Genomic DNA, 22,944 nt, shown 5'->3' with positions numbered 1-22,944 from the left:
ATAGCATAAAACCATCTTCACACTTGTGTTTCTTTTTGAGGAAAGTCTGCTTTTGTACTGCATGACATCTTCCTCTAAGGTTGCCAGTGATGCCTCTCTAGAAAGAAAACTGTTCGTTCCACCTCACACCATTGCACTCTCAGTGGTCATACTGCTGACTGCATTATTTAGGAATGCCACTGGATCTGGGGCTTGGCTTATAGGTCTCGGAGCTAGCAAATGATTTCAAGGACCAAATTACCATTTGGTAAATAAAACTGTCATCAGGCAAATAAGTTGGTAAATCAAAAAGTCGGAATGATTCCTAAAGTATTGCCCTGTTTCTTTATAAACTCTACCACCCTACCTCTCCAGGTCCCAATGTTTGAATCCTGGCAACTATATGCTTCAAAATTACAACAGACGTTTGATAAGGGGACTTGAGGCTAAATCCTATGAAGAACGACTAACGAAGAGAAGACTGAGTCTGATAGCAGTCTTCCAAGATCTGAAGGGTTGCCACAGAGAAGAGGGCATGGATTTATTCTCCATTGTGCCTGAGGGTAGGATAAGAAACAATGAGTAGAAATTCATCAGAGGGAGATCCAACCTTGAAATAAGGAGGAATTTCCTGAGGGTGGAACAGCTTGCCTCCCAATGTTGTGGATGCCCCATCACTGGAGATTTTCAAGAACATTTTGGACATGGTATGAGGTCCAGGATGGTATGATGCCCCCTGCCTTGGGCAGGGGGTTGGACTAGAAGACCTCCAAGGTCCCTCCCAACCCTACGGCAATTCTATGAATATATATTTCAGGCAAAATGAAATTAAATTATTAGGGTGTTGCTTGCATATGGAATTCTTCCTTGCGTTTTTCTTTGCTCTGTGATGATCTCCGGGCTTATGAGCAGCATCCTTCCTCCTTCTCCCACATTAAAAATCTAGGTTTAGCCAGCCTATTAACTCACCTGTTAACCGTTTGATGATTTTACGCAAGACGAAGTACTGCCTTGGAAAATTGCAGAAATTCTTTTCTAGCTCGGTGGAGACCAGACTTGGCTCTTCTTCCTGCACCTCTTCACATCTACAAAAAGAGAAGCAAAGCAGGCAAGGATATTTATAATTCACCCAGCTGTCCACATCCCCAATTCACATCTCTCTTCCATGGGCCTGGAGAGCCAAAAGCTTGGTACTCCATGTACAATTCTTCAATGAGAAATAATATTGTTCCTGAAGCTTTTGTAATTCAAGAAATCTGTAACCTGAAATCAGGCAGGCTACCACTACGTAATTGTTTTGACTAACATTTTGAAGACCCTAGAAGTGTAACATGTTAGGTCTTTAAGAAGAAGAAATGTAATTAACAATTGATTAGTGCAGGTGGAGTTATTTAGTCACTGCCTATGATGTGACAAGAAGGACATACCGTGGAATTAACTACCATGAGGTGAACCACTAATTTGATTGGTTGCAGGTAGTATAAATTAAAAGGCTGGTTAGTATGCCCTCACAGTTCTGTCCATTTGACTGCTGAATGCTTATGCTTATGTTCCTGTGAGCACTATCTAAATATGTACAGTAAGTACACCCCATGTATAGGACACCCCCATTTTTCTAATCCAAAATTAAGAAATCTAAGTGGGGCTTAGCAAGGGTAGGGGACCTTGCTTGGCTATAGCTAGCCACTTGTTTTGAAATGACTGTAGTAAACTATTGTTCAAACCTCAATTTTAAAAGCACTTTCATTTTCAGTGCTACTTCTTCCTTAACCCCCTTGATTATTTTAACACACTATACATACACATTTCAAACTTTGACATGGTCCTTACCTTTCCAGAGTGTTCTTCACATCCTGAAAAGGACAAGAAAGAAACCTAATTAAGATTTGTCTAGTCATGAAGGAAACCAACCCGAGTAAATATAGTCCAGACCTGTGAAATAAAAAGATCTCATTGATAGTATCTTTAATCAAACATTATTATACTCAGCAAAAATGAAGAATCAAGGATTCAACCCTCCAATGAAAACCTACTAAAAAACAGGAATATTAAAATGGTTCAAAGACTAGATGTTCTGCACAGACTACATAATCTTTCAGCCTGTTACTGCAACATAAAGAAATATTAAGTTTCGGCAGTTGTTCAAGACTTATTTGTTTTCAAGATGGTGACAGGATCATACTAGCCTGCTCTGCCCTTCACAGCATGCTCATCCTGACATCTGCACAGTGGATTTCATAATGTCTGTACAGGAAGAACCCGTATCTAGCTCCTATCCATTATATAAAGCACACCAGTAAAGTCAGGGGACTCTAGGCTGAAAAGTTCTAACGCAAAGATCAGCCGGGATAAGATGAATTTTGGGAGCAGCATAATCTAATGTGAGTCTGATGCTGATCTGAACATAGAATTTGGATGACTGTGCAGGACTAAAGTATCCCATTTTAATCACTTGTTACCCAGTTATTATGGAATCACATATACCAAATCATTCATTCTGCAATGATGATCTGTAAAGTGGAACAAAATTCCCTTTCACTTCTACCTGGAACAACTTCTCATGTCAGAATACAGAAAACATTTGCCTCACTTTTCTTAACTCAGGCTGCAGCTACATGGTCCATTACTGTAGGATTTGCTGTGGGTATAAAATGGATAAATCGGAATTTTTAAAAACTGATCATAGGATGCAAAGGCCAATTCAAATCAGTCTGGCTCTTTTGATCCTGATGCAGAGCTTTTTTCTCCGTCACTGGGGGCTTCTACTTTTTTCAAGCTAGAAAATAGTAGCAGCAGATGAACACCATGTGAGCAGATGTTTTGCTCTGCAAAAAAAAAAAAAAAAAAAAAACAGAGGTGGGAATGTGTGTGGTTGGTGTTCTGGCGACATTGGCAATTGGGGCATGATGTTTAAAGACTGTGGGAACATCCACCCCTGCAACCTTTCCCTTGTAATTCGTCCCAAGTATCCCAGAACTTTTCTTTTCTGGATAAATGAATTCAGTACTGATACACGAGTTTAGCACGAGATCACCTTGACACAAAAAATAATCAGCCCAGTGTGATTTTCAGCTGGGGGTGTCATGTTTCCGTGCTGTGATGGGTCTTGGGGGGTGTTTGTTTTTTGGTTTCCCCCCATTTCCGATGGGGGGGTTGGTTCTTTTTTGGAGTGTTTTTTCCCATTTCCAATGGGTCCTGGGGAATTTGTGTTTTTTTTGTTCCTCCCATTTCCGATGGGTCTTGGTTGCTTTTTTGGAGGTTCCCCCTATTTTCAGTGTGTCTTGCATGGTTTTTTGCTTTATTCTCTGCATTTCTGATCTGCTCCATTTGTTTCTGCAATGGTTCTCATGGTTTCTGCATACTTCTCTTGCTTTTTTGCTTTGTTCTCTTTGCACTTCTGATCTGCTCCGTTTATTTTTGCAATGGTTCGTGCGTGCTTCCCTTGCTTTTTTGCTTTGTTCTCTTTGCTGGGATCTAAAATGCATTTTAGTCTTTTGCTTTTAAAATCAGAAACAGTTTTGCAAAGGTTTGTTCTGGTGGCTGCTGGGGTCTAAAATGCATGTTAGTCTTTTGCTTTTAAAATCAGAAATGGTTTTGCAAAGGTGTCTTTGGCTGCTGGGGGTCTAAAATGCATGTTAGTCTTTTGCTTTTAAGATCAGAAATGGTTTTCCAAAGGTTTCTTCTGGCGGCTGCTAGGGTCTAAAAGGCATCCATCTAGTGGTAGAGGACGGATTAACCGGCTTTGCATTCGTTCCTATGGGAATGAATGCTTTGACTTACCAACTGTGCCTTGACGTAACAACAAAAAACAGCCGCAACGGATTAATCCGTTTCCAATGCATTCCTATGCGAAATGCTGCTTTGAGCTACGAACATTTTGACTTACAAACACCATTCCAATACGGATTAAGTTCGTAAGTCAAGGCAACACTGTATTTATTCCCACAGCTCAATAAACTATCCTGTCTGCAAGAAAAGATGAGGAAACAAGAGTCACTGAGGATGGAAAGCATTTTCTTTGAACTGTACCATCTACAGGTGCTTCCAATAGAAATGCAATAAAAGGGATTTTTCCCTCTGTCTGCGTAGCCACTTATATTGAAGAGAATTGAATGCCTTGGTGCGACTTCACAGTGACAGAAGGCGAGTAGTTGCACCCTTGCCATTATTTGTCACAGCTCGAACATGATTTTATTTTATTTATTTATTTAATTTATACCCCGCCTATCTGGTCGGTGAGGACCACTCTAGGCGGCTAACAACAATAAAATACAATAACAATATAAATAAGCAATTCTAATTAGTAAAAACACTACAATACATTACATAGAGTGCAAGACAGAAACAGTAAAGAGGGAAGAAGGAGGTCAAGAGGAATATGATGGAAAGGCCTACCCAAACATCCATGTCTTCAATTGTTTCTTAAAGATACCCAGCGAGGGAGACCCGCGAATCTCAGGAGGGAGATTGTTCCAGAGGCGAGGAGCCACCGCTGAGAAGGCCCGATTTCTTGTCTTCTCCTTCAGGGCCTCCCTCGGCGTTAGGCTCCTCAACCTCACCTCCTGGCTCGCACGAGTGACACGGGTAGAACTTGGTGGGAGTAGGCGTTCCGCCAGATATTGAGGCCCTAAACCGTTTAGGGCTTTGTACGTAAGCGACAGCACTTTGAAGTCGATGCGGAATCGTATGGGCAGCCAGTGCAATGCGGCCAGAGTGGGTGTGATATGTTGGAATTTCCTCACTCCACTAAGTAATCTGGCCGCCGCATTCTGCACCACCTGTAGTTTCCGCAGCAGCCTCAAAGGAAGCCCCACGTAGAGTGCATTACAGTGGTCTAATCTTGAGATTACGAGCGCATGTACCAAGATGGTGAGCGCCCCCAAATCAAGGTAGGGCCGCAGCTGGGCTACCCGCCCAAGGTGAAAAAAGGCGGAGCGGACTACCGACGCCACCTGTGATTCCATGGTGAGCGCCGGGTCCAGGTGGATCCCCAAGCTGCGAACCCCGTCCTTGGCAGGCAGGGTCACTCCCTCAAAAAAGAGGGAGTTTCCCAAATCCCCAACTGTGGGAGGGCCACCCTCAGTACCTCCGTCTTGATCCTTTACTCAGCAGGGAGGGGGTATACTAGGCTCTCTCACTGTATACTCTCAACCATCCTGTGAAGTGGCACAATAAACGGATAGTGATGCACCTAGTGAACTTTAAAGCTGCTCATACAAGCCAAACTGTGGGTCTTAAGATGTTGCTGGACTGCAAGCCCCAACAGCCCTAAGGCAGCATAATTAAGGATATGCGAGGTCATGTCAATCACAGGCAAACAAATGTGTTCTCATTTGGTTCCTTATGTCATTATGCTCTGGTCTACCCCAAAATTAAAAGCATGTTTAATTTATCCACATTTAGATGTGATGAGTTTAATTGAGTAACTTTTACTCCATTTGTTTTTTTAATGAATTTTATTTACTCATCCATGAAAAACCACCACCAGAAGTCAAGTCATTTCTGACTTAAGATGATGCCCCAGGATTTTCCAGGGAGAAAAGGTGTTTTCCCAGTCCCTTCTCCTAGGGCCATCCTAGGGCCAATGCAGCTTGTGCACAGCCACACAGGTGGCCACACATGCTCTGGGTGGTCTATGATGGCCCCGTTCCATGGAAACAGAAAGCCAGGCACCACAACCCACTGAGATTTGGACGGTCTATACTCAACAACTTGCCATGAATTCCATAAAAATACTAAAACAAATTATTCCTTGATTGCAAAATGGATGCAAATGAACAAATGGTTTAATTTTTTCCACAGTGAATGCGAATTGAAAAATATTAAATAAAATGCAACAGAATGTTTTTTCTTTTTTAAAAAAAGGTAAGGCTTACTCCTACCCCCCCCAATCTGACAACATCCTCTTTAGATGTGCAGCCCTTGAAAAATGCTTATTTGTCCCAAGAGAGATGCCACCCCCAATTCTAGAGGGACAGAGCAGTCAATCTTGCCATATGCTACTCTCCTCAGACCTGTTTCAGGTACAGGTGTGATTTTTTTGCTTTCTTTCAAAAGCTGGCTTGGGGCACACACAAAAAGGGTATCCTCCCTTAAAATCTAGTAAATGTCCAGTGTTACATACAGCACTGATGGTACCTGTCTGTCATGGGTTTGGAGGGAAAGTTCCATCCTATGGGGAGTGGAAGGCGGGACATCAGGGGGAGGAGCTGTACTGTATATATATTTGGAGCTTGTGAGGAGTTGAGGAGTGGGAGTCTGTGTGTCAGACTGAGTACAACTGTGTGTCAGTTGGTACCTACCTGATAGGTTCAGGTTTCTTTATAGGTAGCCAGAACTGATAGGTTCAGGGTCTGTGCTTTACTTTCAAGTGTTCTGTGTGAACCAAACTGTTGTATGTATGATTGAGACTAAGCCACGTTACAGTATCTTATTTACTTGATCTTTTTATTTACCCTGTTTGTTATTTAAATAAACCTTGTTCTTTTGTTTGTTACAAATCCATTCCTGGTCTGTGTGACTTCTTATAGGGAATGGTTGGTGGCAGCTTAATTAAAGTGTGGCATACTCCAGTAGGTCTGGGGTTGTCACATTGATTGGTGTCCAGCGTGTGGGATACGACTGGTCCAGTTGTCCAGTGGTCCAGCAAAGCCTTGGCAAGTGTGCCCAGAGCAAGGGGGGGTCTAGTCAGGGAAAATCTGAGAGCGCGTAGGTAATCTTCTAGGCTTACCTCACGGGGAGGTACGCTAGTGGAAGAACGTGCCAACTCAGATTGGGGACTAGATTAGGGAGCTCTGAGGCAACCAGTTTTGGCGGGAAAAGGGCTGAGGCAAAGCTGTGTGAAGTAACAGTGATCTAGCCTGTCTGCTGAGAGGCCTAGCAGAGGGGGTGGATTCTGCCTGGCAACAGTAGCAAGTTAGTGCTGAAGGAACAGCAGCAATCTATAGAAGGCTGTTCCTGAGGCAAAAGGAAAAAAGTCGTCGCTTTATTTTGAGGCTTGACTTTTGAAGGCAGCCTGTTCTGGGGGGGGATTATGCCCTTGACTCGAAGCCAAATGGCAGAAATGGGGGAAGTAAGAGACCCACAGGTAGACCAAGGTTCTGAGGAGGAATTTGGCTCAGTGCAGGATGAGAGCACGGGAGAACAGAACCCAGAACTCAGAAAATTGCTCCTAGCCCAACAGCATGAACTGAGGGTGAGGGAGATGGAGGAAAGGGAAAGAGAGAGGCAAAGACAATTTGAGTTAGAGAAAATGGCGTTTGAGCTGAAGAAGCTGGAGATAATGAATAGAAATAGTAATAACAATAATAATGAGGGGAACCCAGGGAATGGGGAAGGCAGCCTGTCTAAAACTGACCTGAAGAAATTCCCTGTGTACCACAAGGGAGATTGCCCTGAGGTGTTCTTTTCCCTCGTGGAAAGAGCGTTTGTGGACTTCTCAGTAAGGGAAACTGAGAAGATGACCATTATGCGATCTTTAATCAGTGGCAGCCTGGCAGAAGTCTATGCAGAGATGCCAGTGGAAATGCTGAGAGACTTCGCGGAGTTTAAAAAACTGGTGTTTGCCAGACATGGGATAACTGCTGAACAGCTGAGGCAAAAATTCAGGACACTCACCAAGAAACCAGAGCAGACTTTTACCCAAGTGGGGGCCCAACTGGTGAGGTTGCTAGAGAAATGGCTGTCTCAGGAGGGGACAGAGACCTTCCAGCAGCTCAAAGACCTGATAGCGCTGGAACAGTTTTATTCAGTCCTGCATGGGGAACTGAAGTTCCAGGTGAGGGAGAGGAAACCGAAATCTGTGACAGAGGCGGCAGAGATCGCAGATTTTATTTACCAAATAAGAAAGCCCTTAGGTGCTGAGGGGAAATCTGTAGGTAAACCCAAAGAAACCTACAGCAAGTACTCTCAGGGACCAGGGAAAAACCAGCAAGGGGGAGGGGCCCATGTTGAAGGGAAGCCCTCAGACATGAAACCACAAAGACCTCAGATTTTGGAGGGAAAACCAAAACCAGATGAGAAAGACTCAAAATACAGCAGAAAATGTTATTTCTGTCAAGGAAAGGGCCATCTAATCTCAGAGTGTGAGAAATTAAAGCAGCTAAAGGGAAATTTGCCTCATGATTTGAGTGGAACCAAGCCAAAAGCTGTGTTCTGTGTCCAGACAGAGCAAAGCTCCTTGCCATTGAGGGAGCCTGTTACCATGGCTACTCAATCTGGAACAGTTACATCTGCTGATCAGGCTGGGGAAAATGGTCCTCTTGTGGAGGTCAAGCGCTGCTTACTAGTGAGGACAGATTCGCAATTGTTTGAGACCGCAGGGGTGGACGTAGGAATACTTGACCATCAGTATAGGGGGCTAAGGGATACTTGTTCCCAGGTGACCCTGTGCCATCCAGACATTATTCCTAGGGAGTATATAATCCCAAATGAGAGCCTGAAGGTGGCAGGGATTGAGGGACAGGTGATCTCACTGCCAGTAGCTGAGGTACCTGTGAGCTTTCAAGGCTGGAGGGGAGTTTGGCGGCTAGCGATTTCATCGACTCTGCCAGCAGCCGTGCTCGTGGGAAATGACCTGGCTGAACATGTGAAACGGGTGCTAGTGATTACACGCTCACAAGCCACCACGGGGACAGTTCAGGGGGGTACTGAAGAGCCCGAGACGGAAGCAGATGAGGGTAGTTCCGAAGCTGTGGTGGAAACCTTAACCACAGACAGCAAATTTGGCCAAGAGCAAAAGGCAGACGCCACTCTCCAAAAGTGTTTTGAAAAGGTGACAGACACCCAGCTAACACCTGAAACCACAGCGAGATTTCGTGAGAAAAAGGGAATTTTATATAGAGAGACCCTGATGAATATCTCAAAAGGGGGAGATGGGATCAGAAGTCAGCTAGTGGTACCTGAAAAGTATCGCCCCATGATCTTACAAAGGGGGCACTCTGACATGTTTGCTGCGCACTTAGGGGTGAACAAAACACAGCAGAGAATCACACAGAATTTTTACTGGCCTGAAATAGGGAAGCAGATCAAGGAGTTCTGTAAACAATGTGATGTGTGTCAGAGGCAGGGGAATAACCGTGACAGGACCAAAGCGAAGTTGTGCCCTTTGCCTGTGATTGACACCCCGTTCAAATGTATAGGAGTGGATATTGTGGGACCTTTGCCCAAGGCCACAAAGAGGGGGAACCGGTTCATTCTCACCATTGTGGACCATGCCACGAGGTACCCCGAAGCCATACCCTTGACTAACATTGAAACTAACACAGTGGCAGATGCCTTGGTGGGGTATATGTCCAGGATGGGATTTGCCTCAGAAATAATCACAGATTTGGGCACATCGTTTACATCAAAGCTCATGAAACGGTTATGGCAAATCTGTGGAATTAAACACAAGGAAACCACTGCCTATCACCCCGAAAGTAATGGGTTAACGGAGAAGTTCAATGGGACTCTGATGCGCATGATTAGGGCTTACTTGGCAGAGAATCCAAACAATTGGGACCAGAAGCTGCAATCCCTTTTGTTTGCTTATCGATCAGTGCCACAAGCCAGTACCGGGTTCAGTCCGTTTGAACTTTTGTTTGGGAGAAGGGTGAAAGGTCCACTAGATTTAATCAAACAAAATTGGGAACAGATCACCCAGGATGACCCACAAGATGTTGTGACATATATAGACTCTTTAATGAATGACCTAAAGAGAAACCTAGAGCTAGCAGCAGAGAACCTGCAAGCTCAGAAGGTCAGACAGAAAACCTGGTATGACCAGAAAGCCAGGGAGAGGCACTTTAACCCAGGGGAGGAAGTGCTTTGGCCTAGGCCCTGCAAAGAGAACAAACTGCAGCTGGGTAGCCCAGAAATAAAATACTTGGGTCACATAGTAGGGGGAGGAGTGATCAAACCCCTAGAGGCCAAGATAGAAGCCGTTCGTGATTGGCCCAGACCCAACACCAAGAAAAAAGTCAAATCATTTCTTGGGTTGGTGGGCTACTACAGAAAGTTCATCCCGAGGTTTAGCGAGATAGCGACTCCGCTGACCGATCTGACGCGGAAGAAGACTGATGACCGCATCCCGTGGACCAGCGACTGTGAGGAGGCGTTCCGGAGGTTGAAGGAGGCGCTCATCAATTATCCAGTGCTGCGTGCTCCAGACTTCGACCGGGAGTTCATCATCTACACCGATGCGTCTAACAGCGGGGTAGGAGCAGTTCTTTGCCAGGAGGATGAAAATGGTGACCAGCATCCAGTGTCCTACCTGAGTAGGAAACTCCAGAAAGGTGAGAGACATTTGGCAACCGTGGAAAAGGAGTGCCTGGCCATAGTATACGCGATTCAGAAGGCCAAACCTTACATCTGGGGAAGACATTTTGTTCTGTGCACTGACCACTCACCACTGCAGTGGTTAAAGACAATGAAAACCCACAATAGTAAACTTATGAGGTGGGCTTTAAACCTGCAAGATTATGACTTCGAAGTGAAGGTGGTCAGAGGGTCAATGAACTGTGTTGCTGACGCATTGTCAAGAAGACCCGAAGAGTGAAGACGGCGAAGAAACATGGACTATGTATATTTTGGTGACCAAAAGTTAATTGTACCTGTTTATTGATCAGTCTTGGTTTGTATTAATAAAGGTAACTTAATGTATTGTAAATATGAATGTTTAAATGCCTAATTGTTATGTTTAACCTAGAGTGTAAGTATGGTATTGTATGTTAATGTATAACTGTTATATGTTTTGATCCTGGTTGTTTTTTGGAGAAAAGCACTTTAGCTTTTCCCCTGCAAAACAACTTATAAAGAGGGGAGGTGTTACATACAGCACTGATGGTACCTGTCTGTCATGGGTTTGGAGGGAAAGTTCCATCCTATGGGGAGTGGAAGGCGGGACATCAGGGGGAGGAGCTGTACTGTATATATATTTGGAGCTTGTGAGGAGTTGAGGAGTGGGAGTCTGTGTGTCAGACTGAGTACAACTGTGTGTCAGTTGGTACCTACCTGATAGGTTCAGGTTTCTTTATAGGTAGCCAGAACTGATAGGTTCAGGGTCTGTGCTTTACTTTCAAGTGTTCTGTGTGAACCAAACTGTTGTATGTATGATTGAGACTAAGCCACGTTACAGTATCTTATTTACTTGATCTTTTTATTTACCCTGTTTGTTATTTAAATAAACCTTGTTCTTTTGTTTGTTACAAATCCATTCCTGGTCTGTGTGACTTCTTATAGGGAATGGTTGGTGGCAGCTTAATTAAAGTGTGGCATACTCCAGTAGGTCTGGGGTTGTCACATCCAGCAAGTCAAAATCACAACAAACTTGACCTTGCTTCCTCTAGAAGGGGCAAGATGCCTTCCTAAATCCAAAAGAGAGCGAGAGAGAGAAAGAGAGAGAGAGAGAGAGAGAGAGAGAGGAAAAAGCATGTCCTGATATACCAGCTGTGGTACAGCTATGAATAGGATGCATATTTGAGGGATGGGGCTGGACCTCTTGAAGCTTCCTGGCACTCTATTAGAGGATGGCCATTCCAAGAGCCATTTGTTCCAAGAAGAACTGAGATAGGCCTATTCTCTACTCACTGGGGGAGGATGCTTTGATGCCCATCTCACCTTGAGCATCTCCATGCCTGACTGCAAGCATTTTTCTTCAATCTCTGTGATGAGGCTGTTAAGGGCAGCCCGTTGCTCGGACAGCTTAGCCACATTTTCCTTTAGCTTCTGCAGGATCTCCTTCTCTTCATTCTCCAAATGCCGAATCAGCACTTCCTGCTCTGCAGTCAGGAACAGATGCAGCTCCTCAAATTCCCTGATGATGAGCTGGCGGCGATCCTCAACTTTCCGCTATGAAGAGATGGGGGAAAAGGGACAGAATAATAAGTTCAAGGTATGGCATACACTTTTTCACTCAGGCAAGTAGGTTTAATCTCTGAATTTTATCTGACTTTACAGCATCTGCCTGTTTTCAACATACTCATGCTGGTTTAGGACTTTACTCTTAGTTTCAATTGCTGTTTTCTAAGAGATGTGGAAGAACCAGAAAAAAGAAAAAAAAATGTACAGTAGCACCCCTGTATTGGTGAGATCAGTATCCACAGTTTCAATCATCCACAGTCTGAATATATTAAAAAAATATTAAACTATGAAACCCTCCCAAAATCTATTTATAGGATGCAATTACCAAAATTGACCACGAGAAGGAACCAGAGACTATGTTATATCGATAATTCGGTGCCATTCTGCCTATTCTCCGGGCATCTTGAAGCAACTTCAAGGGTTCTCTATCCATGTTTTTCTATATCTCTGTGTGTGTGTGTGCGCGTGCACGCACTGAATGGATAAAAGTTGGCGGTTTCGATTAAACAAACAAACCAATCTTGAACTGGAAATCATCTAGTGAAAAGTAGTACCAGCAGGTTTAGAAATGACAGGATTAAGTTCTTCGCACAGCTAGGGTGTCAAGAGAGATAGGACAGAATGGCTCTAAAAAGAACTTTGAAATAAAATGTCAGAAGAATAAAAAGATATCCAACCGCATGGCTCCAATAAGCGGCAATCAGACTGCAAAGAAAAAGCTTGCCAAAGAAGGTCACAGAAGAGAACTGAACAGAATTCTTGGCACAAATGGGGCTTTTTATACTGATGATATAGAAAGAGCTTGAAAACCAGCCAAAATGAGATTTTTTTATAGAAGATAAAGAATGTCTCAGGACTGCTAGAAGGCAAAGAATAAAATGTTTCTTCTAAGTTTATTATGAACCTCTGATTAAATTACAATATATCAGAAGTAACAGACAGCTTGATTGGTCTGTGAATGTTATACAATGACAAAATAGTTGCTTTTAGGAACATGAGCACACAGATCATCATCTTAATCACCATCGCTGAATTGCAGAGCTGGAAAGGACCCTATGGATCATCGAGTCCAGCCCCTGTCAAAGAGACACAGTGAGGAAGCAAACCTCAGCCAGATACTTAAACCACTGAGCTATCCAGCAGTTCATGAATGAATAGCTATTGATAGCCAGTTGATAATTACTATCTACTCTGCTTTTAAGCAATTTCATTGGCTGGAGAAATAGATAAACCTCAATCTCACCCTAACCCCAAACACAGGTTGAAGAGTACAATAAAAATGTGATTTACACGAGAAACAGAGAAGAAGAGATGAATACTTGACAGTCATAGGTGCTTCTGCTGGCTAACCCTTTACGTTCATATTGACAAGAGAACTATATTTCATATATATGGCATATCTTTATAATTTTTAAAATACTTTTAAAAATAGGTCCTGGCTCATAATGAATAAATGTTCTCTTTTTACACTACATGGCTAAAATTTCTGCTACTAACTATCTTAGGCATAATAAATAGCTTGCATCTTTTTGGAGTTTTCTTATTTTGATACATCAAATTTAAGCTCCCAAAATAAAAGAACTAACTATATGTGTTCCGTTATTAAACAACACATTTTTCTTCCCTGAACTGGGTTGTAATATTGACAAAGATATCTAGAAGGCTTTTTTTTAAGCCTTTTTTTCTGGAGAAGGTCTCATTTAAACAAAAGGTGTTCTTTTTAGAAAATGAATTTTACACTATATGAAGCTTAAATGCAGATATTTCCTTCCCCTGGAAGTCTCCAGTTTAAAATTAGCAACTGGTAAGAATAAAAGAAAAGGTAATATGCTAGACTTTCAAACTTGACAATGGTACAGGCAAACCGGGGAGACCCAAATTTAAGTCTCGCTAATTAGAAAATTGTTGCATTTATTTGTAAGGAAGTCTCCATCTATAATTCATGATAATATAGATGCATTATTATGAGTTCCATTACAAGCAATTCTGAAGATTCACAGCTGCTCTTAAAAATAGATATGACAAGTGTTCTATGTACCTATAACAATTTTATTTTTAAAAGCTCCCCCCATGCAAGCTAAACATTTTTTTAAAGAGTAATTTGGTTCTAAGATGGAAGGAGCAATGGAAAAGTGGGCACTCCAATGCTGGAGGCATTCAAAGGAACAACCACTGGTCAAATCTACTTTGATTTGGATTCCTGCACTGAGAAGGGGGTTGGCTTGATGGCCTTCCAACTCAGTTATTCTCAATTCTATGATTCTAGGTTAAGAGACTAAATTTCAACAAACTGAAAAATAACCTAATCTTATTCATCTAAGACGGAAGGCAAAACTGTCTCCCAGAGCCTCCAAGACAAACACAGTGTCCATCACATCTCTTGCATTGAATGAAGATTCAAGGTCCGGTAGTAGAGACAGAAAACAGAGCACATATCACCTGCCTTGAGCACCCCAGGCTTCTTCTCCTCCTGGGCTTTACAGTAGGCAATCTTCCGCAGCTTCCGTTCTAGCGGCTCCAGGCATTTCTGCATCTTTTCCTGCATGGATGAAAAGCAACTTAGGAGGAGCAGGAAACCCATCGTGCTGGTATATTATCTTGCTGCCTGTACACAGCCTTCTCCTGCTTTTCCTAGTGGCTGCTTTTGTACACAGGGACTCCATGTAGCCCTCTTAAATAATAACAATTTTAAAGAACACTGAAAAAGCTATTTTATTCTATAGTTAAAGATAAAAACTGGGCCGGAGCAGTATATGAGTACCTTAACTCAGAAGAAGGGAACCTGTGGCCCATCTGAGGTTGTTGGACTCCAACTCCATCAGCCCAAATCAGAACAGCCAAGCAGAGACATTGGAGGCTGCAGCTCTGTATGACCTGGAGAATCCCAGTCCTCACTCCTACTCTACATACATAAAACAAACTGGTAAGTTCCTAGATCAAAACTCCTCTGTGTTGCGAACGTACAAGGTGACAAGCATCCACCCCATCCGTCACCACGCTCCCTGCTCCTGACTCCCTGATCTCCACCGTGGAAACACTTGTGTATCCCACTTGTGTATCCCACTGAACACATCTGCATGCCAGCAGCCGTGAATGACAACACTGCCCTGCCTAATGAGAAGGGACCACAGTTTAGCTCTGTGTACCATGATCTTAGGAAAATCTCAGCTCCCTTGGCTGTCAAAGACATGTGGCACTGGAACCAATGAATCTGAAATATTATTCCATTACAGAAAAGGGTTCTCGACTTCAAAAGATAATCCAAGGATTCAAACGCAGTGTGAAACCACAGTTGTACTGTTTCAGGGCCATATCTCACATCCTACTTTTATATTACAGAAGACAGCTGTAGCAAGTTGTGCTAGTGATGAAAAAAGCCAGACAAAGTTTGCGCTTGTTTTAATTTTTAGGAAATGAATAAAGTTCATAAATAACTTATTGTGGAATCTCTCCCTCCTATTCCATATCACATTTCTGAATCCAAAAGGCGGACTCACTTAATACACAAATGTAATGCAAGTAACACATCTAATAAAATCAAACCTTGCTTCCCGTTTTGCTTTCTAATCAACATGCCAGTTCAGACAGTGAACTGTCATCAGCAAAACCCAAACAAATGTTTCTCTTTATTTCTACTATAGATCTCTATGCTAGAGATCAAATCAAGCCTGAAATCTTTCGAGAAGCAAAAATGTCAAAACCGAGGTTGTCATCTTTTGACCACATTGTGAGAAGACATAACTCAACTGAAAGAACAATAATGCCAGGAAAAGTTGATGGCAGCTGGAAAAATGGAAAGCCAAATATGAGGTGGATTGACTCCATCAAGGAAGTCACAGGCTTGAGTTTAAAAGAGATGTTAATGATAAGACATTCGGGAGGTCACTCATTCATTGGATCATAGTAAGTTGGAGGCTGTTTGATGGAACATACAGGAATAAGAATCATGCTAGAGATCCCACTATGTGTACAGAACACTGTTGTAGGGTGGAAAATTTGACACTGCTATATTTTTTCACAGAAATGTCTTTATTTCTAAAAATGCAGTGTTTAATAAAATTAATTAGCAGAGTAATGAACTCAATAACAATAACAATCTTTTGTGAAGTTCAAATTGTATATATTTTTATATGCAATTTGACAATGGGCATATATAAGATACATAAATGTACAAGTCTTTGGACATGCTACAACTGGCCTCTATATGATTTGAAGGATTTTTAATAGATTCTTTCTCTTCACATAAAGAGCTAGATAAATGATCATCCCTGAAACCATTCCAACAAAATAATTTTCCAAGGAACCTTCAGATACACTTGACAGTGCACCCTTCTCCCTTCAACAACGCTTGGTATACGGACGCCAGTCCAAGTAGTCCAAAATCTGCATATAACTTTTATGTCTCCAAAAACGTAACTACAAAGTAGAGATGGAGGTATTTGTATATGAATACCTCTGCACAGGTAGACATAATGGGGGTCCAGCCCTCTGGGGCTGGACTGTCTACTCACCTTCCGCTGTAGTTGCAGACTCCGGGCTCCCTTCCTATGGCTCCAGAGCTTGCAGTCTGCGAGCCACTCTTCAACCTTGAAATGAAGCTTGTCCTCATGTCTCCTGTCAGGAGTGGCTTGCAGACCGCAAGCTCTGGAGCGATAGGAAAGGGTCGTGGAGCTTGTGGCAACAGCAAAAGGTGAGTGGATGGTCCAGCCCCAACCCTCATTATGTCCACCTGTGTGGGGGTATTTGTATACGAATATCCCCATCTCTACTACAAAGCATAAACAGTTGATTCATTCACTCACTCAAACCGTCCCCTCTCCCAACCCATGTCAGCTTCCCAGCATGCTCCAGTAACCTCTCTGGCTGCCATGTGGAGCTGCCATGACAGAAGAAGGCACTGCCATCAGACCAGAGGCCACCGCGCTACCAACAGGAGCCTAGATATGTATGTATATAACCAAAACCATGCTGTGCAGTTCAAAGAAGAACTGTACGTGAAACAGAAAAAACAAATACCCTTAAACAGATGTATTCTCAGCTGAACTCAGTGGAACTTACTTTTGTGCAGAAACACACAGCATTCCAGTGCAAAACAGCTAAATCACACAGCCGTTTGCTTGAGCCCTTTATTGATCCCCATACAAATATTTCACTTCCAGTGTTATCCTACAAATGTGTACTCAGATGTAACTTTTATTACATTAATGGGACTATTTTTGTATAAGGGTGTAATTTAAGGCAACTTAAGGCCTGGTTGTTCTCCAAGCCTTTCTTTAGTTCACCCGAAAGTAATCTTACATTCGCCTCTTGGTGCACCTTCTGTGTTTTGTTTTTTTCCAGCCAGAGGGCCTTTTGGACTATTGTACCCATCAGTTCTCATCTATCATGATCCTGAGCTTTCGTGTGTTTTTTTAAACAATGTGTTTTATTGCTTTCTATTATTATGTTTTGATGAGTTTGCCACCCAGAGTGGTAGCTTTGCTATAAATGAACGAACGAACGAACGAACGAACGAACGAACGAACGAACGAACGAACGAACAAGAGGCCCAAGATGGTAGAGGACTAGCAGGTGAGCAGAAGCTATGTTCAAACCCAATTTAACCAAAAGACATTGGAAATTACTCAGGGCTACCTCCAGTGTAGTGTAGTGGATAGAGTGACAGACTAGATCTCTGGAGAACAGGATTAAAACAATACACACACACACATCAAAGAAGATAAATGAATTTGGCAGTCACCGCTTTTTTCAGAAAAGAAATACAGTATAGTTAATTTGGCTGCACTGACTGTAATCTGTACGCCAGAAAGATTGAGTCCTTCCAAGAACTGGTTACAAGCCAGATGAGATATTGTAGCAGCCTGTAACTGTTCCTAAGATAAAAGAATGTTAGTTATATGGTAACCGCAACTGATAAAGATATAAAGTAGTTTTTAAGGAATGTTAGCAGCAAGTTTAATAGAAGGAACAGAAGCCAAAAACTAGACTATGATAAAGATAAACATATTGTAAATAAACAAGAAACATAACTGAGATAATTAGAAAAAAGGATTTCAGCTTTAACAGAGGCTTGTGATAACAGATAATGTAGTGCTTGTAACCAATTTAATTGGACAAATCGGATGACTTGCCAAAAGAGCACGATAGCAATAATACAATTGTTTAATGATTTACAGACAATATAATCTCAGCTTCTAGCTGCTGTCATTGGCTGAATCATGGTTAAATGCTGGATGACATGGCCTTCATGATGGAGAATACAGAGACAGGCAGTAAAAGCCATATGATAATGTCTAAAGAGCACATTAATATTGTGCATGGATTGCAACTAATAAAGATAAGAAAGGCAAAAATACAAAGTTAATTGAGATAGAAATAGAGGACAAAGACGAATGAAAGAAGACAGTATGGAGGAATATTAAGATGTTTGTGCTTTCAGGTAAGAAAATATATTCTATTATTTTAAATATATTAAACATTAAACGGTTTGTCTCCTTCGATTTTTAAACCTGGCTTTCGTTCATAAAGGATACTAAAATCTTATTATGCATTTAAAATACTTTCTATTAACTACCTTTGTGTAGTAGCGATTTTTTACTTTTTATAATGAGATTTTCTCTCTTTTTTTGATAGAAGTTTGACAAATTGCTGTTATATAACTTATTTTTATATTAAGGAATGGGAGAGTAAAAAAGAGATAAAAAGAATAAAAAATGTCTGACAAAAGAGAATTATTTCACCATGAGTGATATATAACTTAGTTTTTCTGTCCAGAAGAGTGCTGAAACATTTATACAGTGGTGCCTCACTTAACGATTGCCCTGCATTACGATGAATCCGCTTTATGATGATCTTTTTACGATCGCAATTGCAATCACAAAATGATGGTCTAAATGGGGGAATTTCGCTTTGTGATGAACGGTTCCCTACTTCGGGAACCGATTCTTCGCAAAACGATGTTTTCTGAACAGCTGATCAGTGGTTTCAAAATGGCCACTGGGTAATTAAAATGGCTCCCTGCTGTGTTTAGGGATGGATTCCTCGCTATACATGCAGCAAAAATGGCCGCCACATGGAGGATCTTCGCTGGATGGAGAGTTTTTACCCCATTGGAATGCATTGAATGGATTTCAATGCGTTTCAATGGGGTTTTTAATTTCGCTTTACTATGTTTTCGCTTAACGGTGATTTTCCTGGAACGGATTATTATCGTTAAGCAAGGCACCACTGCATAAGAATATCCACAAAACTTCCCTTTAAGGTGCTAAGAAAAATCTGAGTTTCCAGCAAATAAAACTCTTCCATGCAGAGAAAAATATCTGCTGTGGGGCAGTCAATACAATTCTTTGACCTGCTCAGTGTCTACATGTAATTGGTTTTTAAGCAGCTTTATCCAATCAACTTATTAACATACAGATTAATTCTACTCTTCTTGCAGTTACAGAAAGCCCACAAATTAATAGAAGTCAATAACTGGTAACGTGACTCACCAACGGATTGATTTTGAATTATCTGGTTAACTATATATAAAACAGATACGGTATCAAAGGACCAATAAACTGAATCTTTTCCCAAGGCACGGCTTACTGTTTGGTATTAAATTGTAAACGCAATTATCTTTCCCATCATTGCTTTTATGTTGCTATTTGTTGTTCTGGCATTCTTAACTGCTATTCTTTGAAAACAATGCAATGCCTGCCTTTGCAAACCTTGACAATGAATGTATGACTTCCCCAGGTCAAATTTCATACCCTTTGTTTTTACAGATTTGCATTCCTCCACCTGTAAAGCCCTGTCCTGGCCACAAGGAACTCTGTGCTTCTCCACCAATAGCTTGGAGCACAGGCAGGGCCACTGAGGAATGGAGGTCTCAGCCTCAGGGAATCCAGAAGACTGCAGCAATAGCGGTAGCACCAAAACACTGGAGTCAACTCCTGGCGGAGCTGCACCTGGCTCCCCCTTCCTCCCAACATTTAAAAGGTGCTTGAAAAACACTTCTTTTCAGAGAAGCCTTTCTCAGTTACCCAGCCTGATTTTTTCATTATAGCTCACATTCTGCTTGTAAGCTATAATTTATACCTCTTTGAGTTTATAGTTATTATCTGTGTGCTGTATTTTAATTTGACTGTTTCTATGTTTTTACCTGCTGTAAACCACCTAGCAGAGGAACAGGAGACCAAATTGCTAACAAGCGCTGGATTATGGAGAAAGCCAGAGAGTTCCAGAAAAACATTTACTTCTGCTTCATTGATTATGCAAAAGCCTTTGACTGTGTGGACCACAGCAAACTATGACAAGTCCTTAAAGAAATGGGAGTGCCTGACCACTTTATCTATCTCCTGAGAAATCTGTATGTGGGACAGGAAGCAACAGTTAGAACTGGATATGGAACAACTACAGTAATTGGTTCAAAATTGGGAAAGGAGTACGACAAGGCTGTATATTGTCCCCCAGCTTATTTAACTTATATGCAGAATAAATCATGCAGAAGGCTGGAGTGGAGGAATCCCAAGAGAGAATTAAGATTGCTGGAAGAAATATCAACAACCTCCGATATGCAGATGATACCACTCTGATGGCAGAAAGTGAGGAGGAATTAAAGAACCTTGTAATGATGGTGAAAGAGGAGAGTGCAAAAAACGGCCTGAAACTCAACATCAAAAAAACTAAGATCATGGCCACTGGTCCCATCACCTCCTGGGAAATTGAAGGGGAAGATATGGAGGCAGTGATTGATTTTATTTTCTTGGGCTTCATGATCACTGCAGATGGAGACAGCAGCCACGAAATTAAAAAAACGCCTGCTTCTTGGGAAGAAAGCGATGACAAACTTTGACAGCATATTAAAAAGCAGAGACATCACCTTGCCAACAAAAGTCCAAATAGTCAAAGCTATGGTTTTTCCTGTCGTGATGTATGGAAGTGAGAGCTGGACCATAAAGAAAGCAGACCGCCAAAGAATGGGTGCCTTTGAATTGTGGTGCTGGAGGTGGCTCTTGAGAGTCCCCTGGACTGCAAGGAGAACAAACCTATCCATTCTAGGGTAAAGGTAAAGGTTCCCCTTGACAATTTTTGTCCAGTCGTGTTCGACTCTAGGGGGCAGTGCTCATCCCTGTTTCCAAGCCATAGAGCCAGCGTTTGTCCGAAGACAATCTTCCGTGGTCACATGGCCAGTGCGACTTAGACACGGAATGCTGTTACCTTCCCACCAAGGTGGTCCCTATTTATCTACTTGCATTTGCATGCTTTCGAACCGCTAGGTTGGCGGGAGCTGGGACAAGTGACGGGCGCTCACTCCGTCGCGTGGATTCGATCTTACAATTGCTTGGTCTTCTGACCCTGCAGCACAGGCTTCTGCGGTTTAGCCCGCAGCACCACCACGTCCCTGCGCGCCACCATGTCCCTCAATTCTAAAGGAAATCAAACCTGAGTGCTCACAGATCCTGAAGCTGAGGTTCCAGTACTTTGTCCATCTCATGAGAAGAGAAGACTCCTTGGAAAAGACCTTGATGTTAGGAAAGTGTGAGGGCAAGAGGAGAAGGGGACGACAGAGGATGAGATGGCTGGACAGTGTCTGCGAAGCAACCAGCATGAATTTGACACAACTCCGGGAGGCAGTGGAAGATAGGAGGGCCTGGCGTGCTCTAGTCCATGGGGTCACGAAGAGTCGGACAAGACTAAACAACTAAACGACGACAAAACCACCTAGCATAATGCACTGCACTAGTGGGGCAGTATATGTTGTTGTTGTTTAGTCGTTAAGTCATGTCTGACTCTTCATGACCCCATGGACCAGAGCACGCTGGGCCCTCCTGTCTTCCACTGCCTCCCGGAGTTGGGTTAAATTCATGTTGGTTGCTTCGCTGACACTGTCCAACCATCTTGTCCTCTGTCGTCCCCTTCTCCTCTTTCCTTCACACTTTCCCAACATCAGGGGCAGTATATACATTTAAGAAATATATACATTGCATAGCAGAAATGTATAACATTATCTTAATTAAGAAATAAAACAAACCTTAACATTTTCTTGCCAACCATGCATGTACTTCCTTATTTTCAGCTAGATAAAATGGGAAGTTATTTATCTAACCCCAGATCTGAACAGTTTTGTGGACTGCAACCCCCACAATCCTCTTGCTATTGGCTGGGTTGATGAGGGCTGATGGGAACTGCAAACCAAGAACATCTGCAGGGCCAACAGCTGCCCATGTCTGATATAATTAAAACACACACCGCCCTGCCGGTCAGGATGCTCTTGGTGGTGGCTTTGTGTCCTCCATCAAAAGCTGGGTCCCCACCCCAGTCCCACCTTTGCTCTACCTTGTACTCCTGAGAGGCATCATCCAGGGACACAACCGTGTGAGAGCGGTGTTCGTGGGAAATCTCACACACTAAGCAAACCGCCTCCTGGTCCTCCTTGCAGAAGAGGCGGAGCACTTCATTGTGCTTCTCGCACAGGTTCTCGTCCCGTATCTTGCGCTTGTTGGTAATCTGAAGCTGCTTGGCTATCTCCACCATGTTGCCCAGCTGCCGGTTGGGCTTGAGCGAACGGTGGCGGGAAGTCTTACGGCAGACAGGGCAGGGAAAGTCCCGGTTCAGGTCCTCCCACCAGCGAGTGATGCATACCCGGCAGAAATTGTGGCCACAGTCGATGATCACAGGATCTTTCAGGTACTCCAGGCAGACGGAGCAGCTGGCTTCTACCTGAAGGCTCTCCAGAGGGTTTGTTGTGGCCATGGCTGAAAGTGAAGGAGAAAGACACTGCAGTCACGCACAAGTAAATTATTTTGTGTGTGTGTGTGCATGTATACATCACTCTCTCTCTCTCTCTCTGCATAATCCATCTGAATATTTATGTCAGCATGGATGCATTCATATAACTCAGAGCAACAAAAAACCTGCCAGTTAACAAATCTTCACTAAACTCTTACTCACGTGCCAGTTGCATAATCTGGCATGTGACCCGGAATTCAATTGCAGACTTATTAATTATCGGCTTTTCACTGCTCCAAGTTACACCAACATAAATATTCAACTGGCCATCATACGTACGTGTATTTGCCTAAACGCACACATACATATAAATCATACCAATGCTTTATGTATCCAAAATCCAGTGAAGAG

At 42.6% G+C, this 22,944-nt stretch overlaps 1 protein-coding gene and 1 long non-coding RNA gene across 6 annotated transcripts in view; one reads left to right on the top strand and one right to left on the bottom strand.

Annotated features, from left to right (window-relative positions):
• The window catches only part of TRIM39 (tripartite motif containing 39), a 36,808-nt gene that overhangs the window by 5,447 nt on the left and 8,417 nt on the right, over positions 1-22,944 (bottom strand). For 4 of the 5 annotated variants that reach the window (XM_020812294.3, XM_020812293.3, XM_072989195.2 and 1 more), the window contains exons 5-9: positions 22,141-22,559; positions 14,264-14,359; positions 11,578-11,808; positions 1,810-1,832; positions 949-1,064 (exon numbers count right to left, since the gene is read on the bottom strand). In XM_020812294.3, coding sequence (XP_020667953.3) covers positions 949-1,064; positions 1,810-1,832; positions 11,578-11,808; positions 14,264-14,359; positions 22,141-22,557 — 883 coding nt within the window. In that variant the 5' untranslated portion in view covers positions 22,558-22,559. The remainder of the gene's footprint in view (positions 1-948; positions 1,065-1,809; positions 1,833-11,577; positions 11,809-14,263; positions 14,360-22,140; positions 22,560-22,944) is intronic. The other variant, XM_072989200.2, reaches the window with a different exon arrangement.
• LOC144587605 (uncharacterized) lies at positions 14,668-20,861 on the top strand. Its single transcript, XR_013542764.1, has 2 exons — positions 14,668-18,259; positions 19,587-20,861. It is a non-coding gene; the product is annotated as an uncharacterized LOC144587605 (long non-coding RNA).

This window comes from Pogona vitticeps, chromosome 2, assembly GCF_051106095.1.
Source record: "Pogona vitticeps strain Pit_001003342236 chromosome 2, PviZW2.1, whole genome shotgun sequence".
NCBI lineage: Eukaryota > Metazoa > Chordata > Lepidosauria > Squamata > Agamidae > Pogona > Pogona vitticeps.
This window is presented reverse-complemented; position numbering and strand designations above follow the sequence as displayed.